At 41.4% G+C, this 15347-nt stretch overlaps 1 protein-coding gene across 1 annotated transcript; it reads right to left on the bottom strand.

Moving 5' to 3' along the window:
- Window positions 1-5304: 5304 nt before the first annotated feature.
- On the bottom strand, window positions 5305-13362 carry LOC104504540 (synaptotagmin-15-like). Its single transcript, XM_010150608.1, has 8 exons — window positions 13356-13362; window positions 11378-11576; window positions 10579-10721; window positions 9769-10064; window positions 8798-8968; window positions 8161-8281; window positions 6712-6891; window positions 5305-5441 (listed from the first exon to the last, which is right to left on the bottom strand). The coding sequence occupies exons 1-8, from the start codon at window positions 13360-13362 to the stop codon at window positions 5305-5307; spliced, it is 1254 nt and encodes a 417-aa protein (XP_010148910.1).
- Between the last annotated feature and the right edge of the window lie 1985 nt (window positions 13363-15347).

The following is a 15347-nucleotide window of genomic DNA, read 5'->3' as shown; positions in this document are numbered from 1 at the left end:
TTTTTTCTCAGATATGGTAGATTAGAGGATGACAGCCCAAATTTAGTAATACTACTTAATTACAAGACTTTTTTTGTCTTACCCAAGTTACAGATGGTGTGTAGGATATGTCTTTGATGTCTTTGATTGCTTTACTATTGTGGTTGCTTTCCTTCTAACAGCAGAACTTCTGCCATTTACCCTCAGCAATGTTGCTGCCATTGTTTTCTCTTCTAAAACAGAACTGTCTCATGGAATCTTATTTTCTGTGTCTAGAAGTTACTGCAACAATTTAAGAGGTTTTAAACAGTTTAAACTGGTGCATTCTTTCATGGACCCTTTAAATGATTTAATTGTAGTATTTATTGTAATATTTATCCAGCATAAGCTGGCAAATAAACTTAATCACCTTAAGCCAATTTAATTAGTTTAATGCTGGCCTGCATAGTTTTCTCCCAACTTGATCAGATTTCTAAATTTTAATTCTTTTTTTAAGTATTAATGTGTTCTGATAGTTATTTTTATCACTATCAGATGGTAAATGATTTTGTAAAGGATCAGATGTGATTTTTATCACTATCTGTGAATAATTGCACCTGACTTTATAAAGTAATAATGTAATAACTGTTACTCTGTGCAAGTGAATAAATACCTAGATCAGTATTTTTTTGATACAGTGTGAAAGTCATTAAACAGATCAGTATTTTCCTGATATAAATATCTTAATCAATTGTGCCTCTTACAGTGGCTGGTAGAAGCTGTAGGGTAGGAGTCACTTGCTGTCTGGCTAGATCCTTGCAGATCTTTCCCTGCGCTGTTGTCATTTAGGAAATAAATTTCCACATACACTTTCAGCTATCCTCAGGCTTCAAACACAGAACTCTTCTCAGAACTGAATTTGATAAATCAAGTTGTCCAATATATTATTCAAGCAATATAACTGTTGAACAGCTTTCATGTGCTGCTTCTTGGAAGTGACTACTTGAATAATCATGTTTCTTGGTGCTAGTTTGGATTCTGTTGTATCACGTATGAAACCAATTTGTGACTGGTCTTTTAGTGATGTTGGTTAGAGCTATGTGTAACCCACGTGTTCTCTTGTGTACCAATGAATGGGAAAGTAGTGATGTTTCTGGTCAGTCAGGCAGCAAGAGAGAATCCTAAGGATTATTGGATGACTTTGGAGGAATGAATTCTCAGCTGAAGCTTTGCAAGGTTTCTTATGTTATTTCTGTATTTGACTACTTGTGTTCTGATCAATCTGGCCAGATTCTATTGACCAAATAAATTTGTGCAGCTCTGCTGCTCATACCAAACTTCGTCTTTTCATTTACGCCCTAGCTGTGTTGTGTGATAAAATAACTCCTCAGGATTTTTGTCTCTGAAACAGTTTTGTCAGTGAGCATAGAAATGCTGATCTTAGGCCAGCAAAAGCAATTTCCTGCTGTGCCAAGATACTGGAGACTAGCATAAGAAAGATAGCGTGGTGACACTGAAAACTGCTCAACCCTAGCACCACTGGTGTGCAAATCCCTAGGACAAATCTCCAGAAGCAACTAGGTAGCCCCTTCTACAGAGGGAACACTGCAAAGTGTCTGTAGAAGAGTAATTTCCATACTGTTGTCCCTAGAGCAGGGAGGAATTGGTCACAGAAGAGAGTAATTGTAATGCCCTCCTCTAATCAAGAATGAAAACTTAACTTTTGCTACTGTTAAGAAATTGTGCTAAAGATTATATGGAAAATCACAGCTTTATAAAAGGAGAGGTCAGCAGACTTGCAATGATGGAATTTTACCTCACTGTAAAAACACCTTTTTATCTTTAGCTTCGTGTGACTTGGCAATAACAGGATAACGCTGCCCTAACCCATCACCTTGGTGAAGGTCATAATCACAGAATGGTTTGCGTTGGAAGGGACCTTGAAGATCATCTAGTTCCAACCCCCTAAGCATCTGTGCCTTTCATACCTTACCCTAACTGTGCTTTACTCAGCAGTGTCTGGTTCTCAAATGGGAATTTCTTAATGCCAGCCAAAACTGTGTGGAAGGGAAGAGCAGTTTGCGTTTGGATTTAAATGAGGTATTAGCACCAATGCTTATCCTGTATGAGTGAAAATATTCCAGGAGCATTTTTTTTGTTGATTAAAGACCCTTGAAAACCAGACATAATTACAGTAGAGAAATCCTAAATTGTTTTATAGCCTGTCAGTGTGAGGTCTTGTTAGGATGATCTGGTAACTTTGGAAGTCATGCCCTGCAGATCAGTGAGCTGAGCGTGGCTAAACATTGCATTTTAAGTACTGTGGTGAGGTCTCTCCAGCTGACTTGGGCCTTACTGCCTCATTCTTTTCTCATGGATTTTTGGATCACCACTCTGGCTCTTGTCTGAAATCCCAGCTACAAACATGACACCCTAGTTCAGTGTTAAAGTCAGTAAATTTACCATAATTCTATAGGGTTTTTTTGATTCCTGACATTAGTAATTCTGTGTAAAACCTCTGGGTCCTGCTGCCTTCTGTTTATTACTACAGCTTCTCCCTGCCTTTCAAACAGGTAGCCATTTCACCTTCTGTGCTCCATCGGGCATAGAAAGCTTTTCTGAAGGAGTTTTCTGATCCTTTATCAGCTGCAGTGCATCTTGCCCCCTTTCAGTTTCATCAAGCTGCTGCTTTTAAGATGTACTGTTATGTTAGGAGCAAGCAGTTACTAAATAAATCCTTCTGGTCTCTCATTTCCTCTCTTAGAGGAAGGATGGAGTAGTGCAGATGGTAGTAATCATTAGGCTCCCTGAAAGACTAGTACAGGTATAACTTTGAGAGATAAGTAAGGTAGGCAGTGACCCAGAAGGGAATATCAATACTGTGCTTGAGTAGTGGTGGAACTGCTTCTCCCAGATCCCGTTCTTGAGAAGAACGTAACCGTTATTCACGTCTGCTCTGAAACAATGGTAAATTGCTGCTCCCTGTCATTTGATGGGGTTGTACTTTCATTGCATTACAGGCTAGATGTATTGCAGAGCTTTTAAAATTCCTGTATTGGCTAATAGTAGTGGGAGGTATTGAGGGAAGGTGTCACGTTTTGTATGATCTTGTATCTATTTCTTGGATGGAGGGTTTTTTGTGCTATGCATCTTGGTTAAATTTTAAAACTTTTTAGAGGAAAGAGAAGCACTGTCAGGCACTGAGAGGTCTTGTAATCCCTTTTCCTACCTCTTGATACAAGTCTCAAGCATAAGACCAGATGGATGATCTGTAAAAGGCAGTGGGTAAAAAGATGCTCTATTATGTGATAATTGATAATGCTGTATTATAACTTCTTACTTAACCATGTTTCTTGTGTTACTCAGGAAGAGTCAAAAAGGACCTTTCTCATTTACTTCACTTGGATGACCTTGAGCAAAGTCATGTACATTGGTAGGTGCATTTAAGTAAGTTTGTTCATGATTCTAGCTGGCATTACTGAAGACACCATCTGGAAGTGTTGGTACTTCATAAGAAGCACAAAGAAAAGCCATTGCACCAGCACAAGGCATTGTTATTGCTTGGACCATGCTGTACCTTGAGTCAGACAGGTGACTTCCTTCCCACTTTGGAGGTATTTATGTTAATAGGCAGTGTACACTACATGCATCTTCCTGCACAAGCCAGTAAACATGTCTGAAACTTTCTGAACACTTACTCTTAAGATCGTTAATGTTTATTGGTATGATTTAAATCATAAAGAAGGGGCATAATATATTTGGTAAAACTGATTTATTGTAGTAATATGGTTATTCTGAAGTCTATATATGGTCTTCCATCTCGGGCAAAACATGTTGCCTATTAGATTGGTTCTCAGTGGTTTTGTAGGAGTAAAATTTGAAAACAACCCTTTGGGGTTGGGGGTGCTGGCATGGCTAATTTAACAGAGATATAATACGGGTTGAACATTTTGTAAAATTCAATTAAATGTAATGAATGTAGGCTCATGGTCTATCCAGTGATGCAGTTGGCAAGACAGACTTGAGGGTACCACGTAACCTTTCAAATGGGGGATCGGGTGAAGTGGATTCTGTTATCTTACAATTCCTCTCAGATATATGCTCATTCATAATATTTTCTTTAGATAATAACAATATTATTAAAATGGAAAGTGTTCTTGTCTCCTCAGAGAAGCCTCATTTTTAAAAATATATTTAATATTGTGTCCAGTTTGAAATGAAGCTGGCTTTATTTCAGCTGCAGAGATTATGGTCCTCTTGGAACATAACTGTACAAAATGTTTTGCTGCAATAGTCTGTCTGGTTTATGACCATATGGCATTAAAGGTACAGAGCTCAACTCCCTAGTCAACAATCAAGAAGAGAAGAATGTCCTATTTATTTTATTTTCATTAAAAATAATTGCTCTGAAATATTTTACAGAACAATAATTTACTTAACAAAGAAAACTCTGCCACTAACACAGATGTATGTCCCGTGGGCTTAAGCTAATTGGATTTTCAGTGTAAGAATGGTCATACTAGGTCAAACCCAAAGTTCTTGTAATCAATGCTCTGTCTCCAGCAGAGGTTTGTTTAGGGGGAAGTATGTAAAGACAAGACAGGTCCCTTGTATTACTCCCTCAGGGTACTCCAGTAGTACAAGTCGGTCTTTTGTGACTTCAGCACCTTAGTGTCAACACGGTGTTGTACACTGGGGTCAGCTGAAAACACCTGACTGAATTAGTGCCAGAAATATACTCTGTGGAAGAATGCGAACAAGGGCTTCTAGGGTTTTGATCAATAAACATCCAGTGCTTTCCACCATTCATATTCAAAAGAGGTTTTAAATATAATGCTGCTATTTCAAATAAACCTAGTCATCAGCCAGCGTCTTTGGGGCTTTGTCTGCTCTGGCATGCTTACTGGCCTTCCATCCCTTTTGGTGAAGCTGCTGTGTCGGTGGTGATGCAAGGCAGTGGACTGGTAGGCCTGGTATCAGCAGAAGCAATTCTTAGGTCATTTTGGGTTCTGCCCACATGACGGGTGATCACTTGTTTCCAGAATCAATGACCAAGAGTTGGAGTTCACTAGTCAAAATAAATATTGGGAGATCATGTTTGTCTTCCTGCTTTGTTTTATTCTGCTGCATATTAATTAAATTGGAAATACATTTTGAAGCGAGAAAAGATGGTGTTCCAGCCTATCAGGGTCCAAGTCTTCTCATTGCGTTTGGGCAAGGAAAAGAATTTACTTATTTTATGCTGGTCTAGTTAGGAGTGTAAAATGGTCAAATATTTTGTACCCTTGGTCACTTGATTATGAAAGATGAGAGCTTTCCCATTTTAAGGTTGTTTATCTGTGCTGTTTATGTGCTGTGGCAGAGAGCATGCCATTGTTTGACCAACTCCTTAGGCTTGCTGATCATTTCGTTCCAGTGTTCCAGTTCTTTGCCGCGGGTGTACATGAAAGGCCCAACTACCACACGTCCTAGTAGCTGTGTTTCTGGGGAAAAAAAAAGGCGGTGATTAACACCAGAGTGCTTCTCTGAAATATTTACCTAAATCAGAATATTAACCTGTATTTTTCAGTCATGCATGTTCTAGAAGTTATTTTTAAACACAAATTTTCATCAAGGAACTCTAGATTTCAGGTTCTATCGTTTCTGTGTGCTGAGATTGGGCATTAAAAGCTACTACAGTCAGTAGGGGGATTTAGTCAGTTCAGGCCTACCCTGTTGCCTACACTCCAAACTAGAATCAGTTTAAGGCTCACAGATCTGTATCTGCCCAGCCCCTCTGTCTCAAGTGTGTACTGTGGAAGTGTGCCCTAGTTTTGGGCATCAGCAGCCGTAGTAGGATTCATATGATGCTCAAGCTTGGGAAAGAATGGATTTAGTTACTGAGAGAGCTGGGAGTCGTAGTGTGCGGGATGCCAGTGAGCAGATTGTTTCTTCGTACCTGAACTCTTCAGCTGTGGGTGGGGAAAAAAAATTCAAACCTGCCTTATACGTGAAGTTTTGAGTGTTTGTCAAGTGTTTGGCTGCTCCAAGTGACAATGATGAAAGACTGGAGTATTGATCCTAGTGCTTGTCAATCCTCAAAGCCAAAGCACCTACCCACAATCTCACCTGAAGGATTTTTTTTTTTTTAGGAGCATAGAATCCAAATGGGGGTATTTAATGTTTCACTATTGAGATGATATTTGCAGTGCAGGGAAGATGTTTTTCTCATGAGCAGTGGAACTACTGAATTCTCACTTGCTTCTCTAAGCAGAACTCCTTAATGGAGTCTGTGACAATTATTAAGAGGTGATCTGAAGCATCAGGTTTTCTTCCATTGAATGAGGGGCTGTTTGTAATCTCTCTCTTTCTTGCTGCTTGAACTGCTGTGATAATTAGAATTCCTATTCCTCTTTCAGATATTGTTAGGAACAGTAAATGGGCTCAGGGATTATACATGTAAGTATTTACAGAACGTTATTGCATAAGCTTGTTTCATTCTGGTATCCTAAGAAAGCAAAAGTACAGCACCTTGTGCTGACAGTCACTAGCCTACACTTATTTTATTCCTGTCTGCCATTAAATTTGTCTTGCACCTCTGAGAGACACTTACTGCAAATAAGTTGTTCTGCTTTTTAAAGAGACAGCCTGTGAAATACCCCAAACCTTTTGTCTGTTTTATGATTATCTCTGTGAAGGTATTAGTTCCTCTGAGGTTTAAATATCTGTGCAATATATGAGATGATCTTAACTGTAATAACTTATATAGCTTACTTTCTCCATTGATACTCTGGAGCACAGATAGGCTCAGGCTTGCTGTATCCAGCTCCATCTGATCTGCCTTGAAACTGAAGGTTTCATTATACACTGGGTTGGGAGATCCCAGAACAGCTGCTGTCTTTTTACTTTTGATGAATTGATTATGGTTCATCAGTGAGACCTTGACATAGACACCTTGGAGGAAAAGAAATTCAAGAAAATACATCAGAGGCAGTTGGGAGAAGGCTTAAGGAATTTCTTGCTTTCAAGAGTCAATATTAAGTATAAAATTAGACCATGAACAATTCAGGAAACATTTATGGCAGCATGGCAATGCATAACATTAGGCACAAAGTACTTCGAGTGCAGTGTTGCGTGCAATGTTCCAGCTTAGGGGCTGTTAAAAGCAGCAGTCATATTCTTAGCCTGCATCCTTGATCTTAGTTTGCTTGGTTGGTAGTCTCATGTATTTGATCAAGATTGATCCAACACAAGGGGAGGCCATGAGAGAGGAGCCATGTAGTGAGCTTAGTAGTATGTAAGCTGCAGCCTGTGCTTGGATTGGATATGTTCCAGGGGAACGTTCTCCTAGTCAAAGAAGAATCCTTAAACAAAAGGCTCTATAATGACTTCTAGCCCTGTGGTTGGTGTAGAAAGTTTGAGGAAAAGACCAGTGATTTCTGCTCTTTGCTCAGGAAAGCATTATGAAAATTGTGTGCGAGTGTGGGAACAACAAAGAACAACTGCTTTGCTTCACTTCCTGAAGGGAACCTGTATGGCACTGTGGGTTTATTCAGTAGATCTTGGACAGTGGCATCCAAAGCAGCCTGAGATTTTCTGGGTTTGTTTATATTGTTTTGTTTAATGTATTTTTGCTTTGAGTGATTTTAAACAACATTTTTGGGTAATTTCTACACTCAACATCTCCAAGGCCAAGGACACATGAGCATGATGTACCAGGAAGAACCCAACTGCAGTAAGGGAGAGAAATTGTGATTCCATGCCATGGTCCTTTGCACAAGAGCCAGGCTGTCCTAAATGGGAATTCTTTTCCCAGTTCTGCTCTCCCCAGGACAGCTGTTGAGCATAAGCAGTTGGCACCTCTGGGCTTTTGCACTGAGGCAGCTCTGTTAATGTTGATATCCCCTGAAATGCTACCTTCTCCAGACTGAAGTGTAGCAAAGGGATGTTGCTGGCTGTATTAAAGCAGGAGGAAAAAAAATTGCTGGGTGACACAGGACAAACCATTTATTATGAATCAAAAGCAAAACATAGCAGAACTGAGCTATCAAAATCTAATTACCCCAGTAATGAGGTCTGGCTAGTTTCCACTAAAATGAAATCGCCTGGATGTTTACTTGTTCTTTTCAGAGTCACTCAGAGCTTGCCTGGGTGGACAGATGAGGAAGGAGCAAACTACAACAGGAATTCTGGAGTTAATAGCAGAGAGGAAATCACACTTACTGACAGCATGGCTCTCCTCCTGGAGCTTTAATCCTCTGGCCCTCAGAACCACTACAGTGAGACGACCCAGGCAGTCGTTGTAGCTGAGGGAGAACTGGATATCCCCGTACTCTGAGGGAGGCTTTGAAAGCAGAGCAACACTTGTCAAATATGACTGAAAAACCCTTCACACACACAAACTGGGAGGGGGGAAATTTCTTCTTCATACTAGTGGTTTGTGCCATGCTAAGGCTTGTGAGTGAATGGTAACAGCTTCATTTTATGCTGTTGTGACACTTGATAGAAACAATCAGCCTTCCTGAACCTTTGAATTCCTAGCTCTTCCAGGTGATGCCTGTTTCCTTGCCTCTTCTGCCTTTTTTTTCTGCTCTTCCTAATTCAAAACAAGCAAATAAGAAGTGCTTTCTTATGTAACCATCTCCTAACTCACATGACTGTTTCTGAGCAGTTGGATAATCCCTGTATGACAGCTATGGATCTGCAGGTTGGTAAGATGGGAATTTTGATTCCACATGTTTATCAAATAGTTTTGATTTTGGTATATTTGATACAACATTAATTCTACTTCAGACGTAGCCCTCCACTACTCATTAGGTGACACAAGTTCCACACTGCCGAACAACCTGCTATTGCATACCTCCAAGTTTTCTTTCTCCAGATCTCTCCATATGATTAGTTTGTTGTCATCCATTAATGTTTCATTTTTCAGTGGGAAGATAACTTGACCTAGGAGATGATGCTTTTTCTGTTTATCAACATGATAAACCAAAAATTTCAGAGTCCTTTGGAGCAACATTTTACTGGAAACCTGTACAGGAAAAGGAAGAATATATAATTATAAAATATCTGGCACTTTTCTACTCTAGCATGACTTAAGAGGAGATTTTTTTCGGAGTGTGTTAAAGGTAGGTGTAGGTTTCCTTCAGTTATTTGAAGTCCACTTTCTTAATTTGCCTGAAGTTTTAGCTATGCAAATGTCTAAAGATCCAAGCTAAACAGAATGAGTTCATTTGACAAGTAGGCTAGCTGGCAATTTTTCAGCTCATACAGATCTAATGTGATATGCATTCACTTCCAGATATAAATGGTTAGAAATCTGTAAACATTTGCTTCTCAGTTGTCTGAAACAAACTTTTTTTTTGGTTTTAAATCTTGCTTTTCTTGTGACACCAGCTCAAAGCCTCTTGACATAGGGAGCCAAGCTCATAGCTTTACAGGACTATACAAATGGCATCCAGACATCTCACGAGTTCTAGTTTCTAGCCTACTTCCACAGCAAAGAAACTGAAAGCTATGAAAGCTTTAGTTCAGTATTGGTTGCCTCTGGGCTGAACGGCTCAGCCATCGTTGGAAACTGGAGTTTTCATCATTCCCAGGGCAAGTTCTGGAATCCTCAACTTTGGTGCAGACCACAAGCAAGATCACCTCTGCAGCCACAGACTTCAGTAGCCCAGGATCTCCAGAAACTCCACTAATCGTATCTCCAGTGGAAACAACTTCTATCTCGGTAGAAGTTTTGTAGAAAATTAATTTTCACAAAGCATGTACTGTAGTTTGACAGCTCAGTATTTGCAAACAAAAATCTGCTTCATCAAAAGGAAAAGGTACCTGAAAAACAAAGTTTTCATCAAACTGTGGGTTAAGGGTTTTGTGTTTTGTTTTGGACTGCAAGTAGCTTCTCTCATCAGGCAGCAAGTAGATTTTCACAAACAGACAGCAGGACTCAGCAGGAGGCTGCAGCTTTCTGACTTTGATCAAGGAGACGAGGAGCCTTTCTGACTCTTGCTCATATTCTATGGAGAACCAGAGGCGCCCAATGTTGCCTTCAGGAAAATCCGTCTCACTTCTGTCTTCAGGAAACTTGTACAGCTCAGGGTTAATGGTCCCTACAACGTAAGCTCCAGCTTCATGAAATAAAAACAAACACCCTCAGATTAGTCTCAAGATGGTAACAGACATTTTTATAACCTCTGCTGTATTAGAGGAAATCACATTAATCTCAACTCACAATCCATTTTACCATTAACTTGGTATTTTGATTCCTTTACCCTCAGATTTGGAGTAGTTGTAGGCTGCACCACTTTTTTCTTATTCCTGTGACTGTACTTTGATTGTTTTAGGTATTTGTTGTTGCAATTGGCAACTGGTCGCTGCTCTTTCTGGGGACAACAATCGGACACCTCCTGAGTTGTACTCATGTTGTGCCTCCTCAGAACACAGGAGGAGAGGTTGCTTTGTCTGCTGTGTGTGCAAGAATGGCTACATTCTGGCCCGATTCCTATAAATATACATTTAGATACACACACACATACAGTGTTTAGGGCTTGTACTGTGTAACACTGTATGGTATCCCACCAGTAAACACGCCTCATAACAGCCAAGTTACCCTTAAAGAGTCCTGTTTTTGCAGTGCCATACCCAAAGAATGAAATGATGACCGTGGCCCAGACTGAGGAATCATGTGGGGGTCACTGTCTTCCTGAACGTGTTCTTCGTTAGTCAGGTTAATCCAGTCTCGCCCATGCAGTGTTGGTGGAATGATGAATGGAACGCTTCTGGATCTGCTCAAGGCAACAACAGCTACTGACTTCAGGTGCGAATACAGAAACCAAACTCGGTAACAGGAATAAATTTACTGTTCCTATCTTACAATTTTGTAAGACTTTTGCAGAGATGCACAGATAGAAAAGATAAAAAACCATTGTTTTCCAATTGATTTTATTTGTATAATGCCTAAAGGTCCAAGTGAGAGACTTAAGTTCTTAATTCTTCAGACAGATGGCTCACTTTTCCCCTTTTTTCTTTATGAACTCATCTTTCAAAGGAAAAGAACTAACCACAGCTGCTTGGTTTAGAGCCCCAAAGCCCTGCAGTAGCTAACTTTGTAAGACAGTCTCCTTTCTGAAGTCCTGTTGTTTGGTTCTCAGATTCTTCATAATGAGACCACCTGGAATGTCCCTAACATAGGCCAAATTTATCTGGGTAACACAAAGCTATCCATGCACCAGTTACACTTTTACACAAATCAGAAGCAATCATTGCATTCATAGTAACACCAAGTATTTTCCCAAAGGAACAAACCAGAACATGTCTGATGTCATATGACTTATCTCGTTTGTTTCTGAATGTGTATATCTTTAGATTACCACCTCATATGAGGCTTTAGAAGTTGAAATAAATGACCAGTAGTGTATGCTTCAAAAACAAAACAAAGTACCTTGTGCTTTTTAGTTGAATTTCAGAAGTTGTCTGGTCCTGAAAAATGGCATTTACATTTGTTGTTTTGACAGGGCTGGTGAACTTTTCGTAAGGAAGGAGGCAGCAAAATTTCTTCCGGAGCAGGTATGCAGTTATTCCCATGAGAACAAATAAAAGGATCCCTCCTATAACACCTCCAGCAACAGCAACTGCTTGTTCTGTTCAAACATAAGAGCACATAAAGCATCACAGGAGGATCAAAGTTACGTACATGTGGGGAGTAGACAGGAGTATTAAAGCTGACAAATTGATTCGGTATACATTCCAAAATTATCTTTTAATGAAACACTCCAGTCACTTGCACTTTTTTGTCTTTGGTTATAGCCTGAAGCTGTATGACACCAGCAGTGGGAGATTAGAAAGTGTTCAGATACACTGGCAATGACTCTAGTGTAAGAGACTGGAGACAGGAAGAAAAATAACCAACACAAAGCCAAAACACACACACACAAAAAAAACAACCCTAGAGAGGAATTTGGTCTCTTATTTTCATAGAATCATAGAGTGGTTTGGGTTGGATGGGACCTTAAAGATCATAGAGTTCCAACCCCCCTGCCATGGGCAGGGACACCTTCCACCAGTTTTTTTTTTTCAGCCTCATCCAGGCTGGCCTTGAACACTTCCAGGGATGGGGCATCCACAGCTTCTCTGGGCAACCTGTGCCAGTGCTTCACCACCCTCTGCGGGAAGAACTGTTTTTCTGCAGGACCTTGCACTTGGCCTTGTTAAACTCCATGAGGTTGGCAGTGGCCCACCTCTTCAGCCTGTCAAGGTCCCTCTGGATGGCATCCCTTCCCTCCAGTGTGTTGACTGCACCACACACTTGGGTGTTGTTAGCAAACTTGCTGAGGGTGCACTCAATCCCACTGTCCATGATGCTGACAGATGTTAAAGAGCACTGATCCCAACACTGTCCCCTGAGGAACGCTGCTCATTACTGGTCTCCACTCGGACATCGAGCTGTTAACCACCACTCTCTGAGTCCAGTCAGTTCTTTATCCACCAAGTGGTTCATCCATCAAATCCATGTCTCCAATTTCGAGACAAGGATGTCGTGTGGGATGGTGTCAAATGCTTTGCACAAGTCCAGGTAGATGACATCAGTTGCCCACCCTCTGTCCACCAAGGTTGTGACCCCATCGTAGAATCCCACCATATTTGCGAGGCACAATCTGCCCTCGGTGAAGCCATGCTGGCTGTCACCAATCACCTCCTTGTTTTCCATGTGCCTTTTACATTACCATAAGCATCTATGTTAGTGTGGCAGAAGTGCTAGAGCTTTTGTAATAGAAGAGAAGGAATACTGGGAGCACCTATTACAAAAGGTACAATAATTCTGGTTTGGTTTGTTCTTCCAGCTATTCATCTGTGTTGAACTGAGACTAGAACCTGGCACAAGGAACAAAGAAAAGCCCTGTGTTGTGTTCTTTCTAAGGATGCACGTGTTTCCTGATCTGTAAAGCCAAACGTTAAGTATCCATTAAACACTGTTTCCTGAATTTTGATTGCTTCAGATAAACCCAAATCTTGCATAATTTGGGCTTTAGGTTTTTTTTTTTTTTCACACTAGTAAAAATAAATAGGTTTAAGATGATTATGAGGACTTCTGTGTAAGAATTTCTCATTAGACAAGGGTAGACAATTGGTGATGGGCTCAGTTCATTGTTTTCTCATGTTTGCTGAGTATGCTAAAGACTGGGAAGCCCACTTCTGCACTGTACCCAGCCTGTCTTACCCTACCACTAAACTAGTACTGCTGTGTCAAGGCATGACTAGGTTTCAACTGAGAATTGATCCCACCGGAATATCCTCTGTCTGAAAATGAGCCCAAAGCGGCAGCGTTATCTTCCACTCTGAAGCCATGGGAGCAGCTCAGGATGAGCTGTGTGTGCTGCCAGTTCTCAGGGTCTCCCCTGCAACTGGAGCAGCAAAGTGACCTGGCATTCTCTCACAACTGGTACTGTTTGGTTTTTTTCTCATCTTGCTTTTAGGTAGGGATCCTTGTGACTATGCTTTACTCCTTTCTCCTTTTTATCTGTGCTTGGTAGATACCTTGCAATCAGCCACCTCTCTACAATGCTACAAGTACACAGAGACAATACAAGTGCTAAATAATCTGTCAGCACTAGTAGCAGTAGTTCTGAATAAGAATTCAAAGCTAATTTGAATCAGTTTAGGTTATTAATTAGAGCTATAAAGAGAAGAGGAAGTGAGCTGCAAATACATGTATTACTGACCTTTTTCACTGTTGCCATGTTGCAATAAGTGATACGAAATGTCCTTCAGCTACTGAACACTTATTTACATACCTTGTGCTATAAAATTAACCTGGCCATAGTGCCTCAAGGGCCTTGATCTGATCTGATCTCCTACAGCTGTAGGAGCCAACTTATTTTTGCAGCTCCCCTCCAGGTGTGTTGCCTTAGCTCTCTGTGGGAATTGGCCGACTGCTTCCTTGTGTGTCATCTAATCACTCATGTCTCCCAGCACCATGGAGCACCTGCCCTGCTCGTGGCAATAGCACTGCAACAGGTACTTCACTGTCCTTGCAACTGGTAGGTGGGCTGAACAGGTTTCAGCATTTAGCCAGGCTGTTAGAGCAAGCCTCGTACTAATACTATTGTACTGAGGAACAGGAAACAAGTACCTATTTGGTATGGATTAATATTCATACAGAGACAAGTCTGGTTGTCCTACACTGGTTACTTACTTCCCTTTTGTAAGAATGCGCAGTATGAGGAAATCGTAACAAATGCCGTCCTGAGCATGGAAATTGTTTGCTCCTCTTAGTTTTGAAGGGTATGCTCAAGTATGTCTTCAGTCAGACTGTCATTTTGTTACAGCTTAGAAGGCCAGATGCAGGAAAAATCCTTTAATGCCCACGAACATAACAGTTTGCTTCCTACAGGTGTACTGTGAACAGTACAGGTGCTTATATGGCCGGTGGGTTTACTGTCTGGCATAGGGATCTTAAGATTAGCATTCCAAGCAAGTTTAGCTCGTTGTCTCCATTGCCAAGTCTTTCATGCTCTCAGCAGCAGTCCTGTGTTCCCCTAGCTAGTTTGTCACCATTAAGGACAGTCAGCTGAAGGGTGCTGTAATGCAGTATGCGGTACAGCAACTGTGCACTGATTCTGGGCTAAGCCAACGAGTCTCCACTCCCTGTGTTAAGGAGTTCAGTGTACTGAGTCTGTTCAGCACAGAACGGCGTTGAGTATTGATGAGCCACCCCCTGCCATCAGCTCAAATGCTGCCTTTTTATTTTTACACAGCGGTAGACAGAAGGTAAAGCTGTACCCATTTCATTAAAGGTACCTATGATTTAATGAGGGTAAGGAGAATTTGACTCACTCTTAGTCCATCTTGTCTGATGAGATCAGCAACAGAACGGTACCTTAGGGCAGAGTGGCACTAGTCACAAAGTCAACCACTGAAACCAGCTGCCTCCGTTGCGTGCAGGGAGAAGATGGGTATCTTTTTGAACCGCTACTTGTCACCCTGAGCAATGGATGGATTGTGTTCTGCTGCGGTACGGGATCGGGGCCGCTGGGGATGGAAGAGACCTGTTGGACCACTTCAGCTCCCAGCGGCCTGTGCTGGGGGACTGTCCACCATCGGTAGGTGCCAGGTTTATCCTAGCACAGGGAAAGGCTGAGGATCATCATCTCTCTCCTTTGGGACTGGATCCCTTTTTTGTCTGATGACACCCTTTTAATAAGCATCTCTTAAAGTCTGCAGTGGAGAGACTGCCGTCTTTGGAGTTAGGACCAGGCAGTTCTCCACTGAACGCCTTAATCTCCACGTAAACGCTCCGATTTAGTGCCGTTTCCGTTACACGTGGTTGTGCAAGACCCCCGAATTGCCCGGGCTGGGGGTGAGCCCTGTCCCCTCGCTGTGCCCGTCTCCCAGCCGGGCGCTCCGGGCGGGAG

This window comes from Eurypyga helias, unplaced genomic scaffold, assembly GCF_000690775.1.
Source record: "Eurypyga helias isolate BGI_N326 unplaced genomic scaffold, ASM69077v1 scaffold15824, whole genome shotgun sequence".
Classification (NCBI taxonomy): domain Eukaryota; kingdom Metazoa; phylum Chordata; class Aves; order Eurypygiformes; family Eurypygidae; genus Eurypyga; species Eurypyga helias.
This window is presented reverse-complemented; position numbering and strand designations above follow the sequence as displayed.

Coding starts and splice junctions, on each gene's coding strand:
- LOC104504540 (XM_010150608.1), bottom strand. Junction 10,722..11,377: donor ATTCAACTAAAAAGCACAAG/GTACTTTGTTTT, acceptor TGCCTTGAGCAG/ATCCAGAAGCGTTCCATTCA. Junction 8,282..8,797: donor TGGAGAAAGAAAACTTGGAG/GTATGCAATAGC, acceptor CTGCTTTCAAAG/CCTCCCTCAGAGTACGGGGA.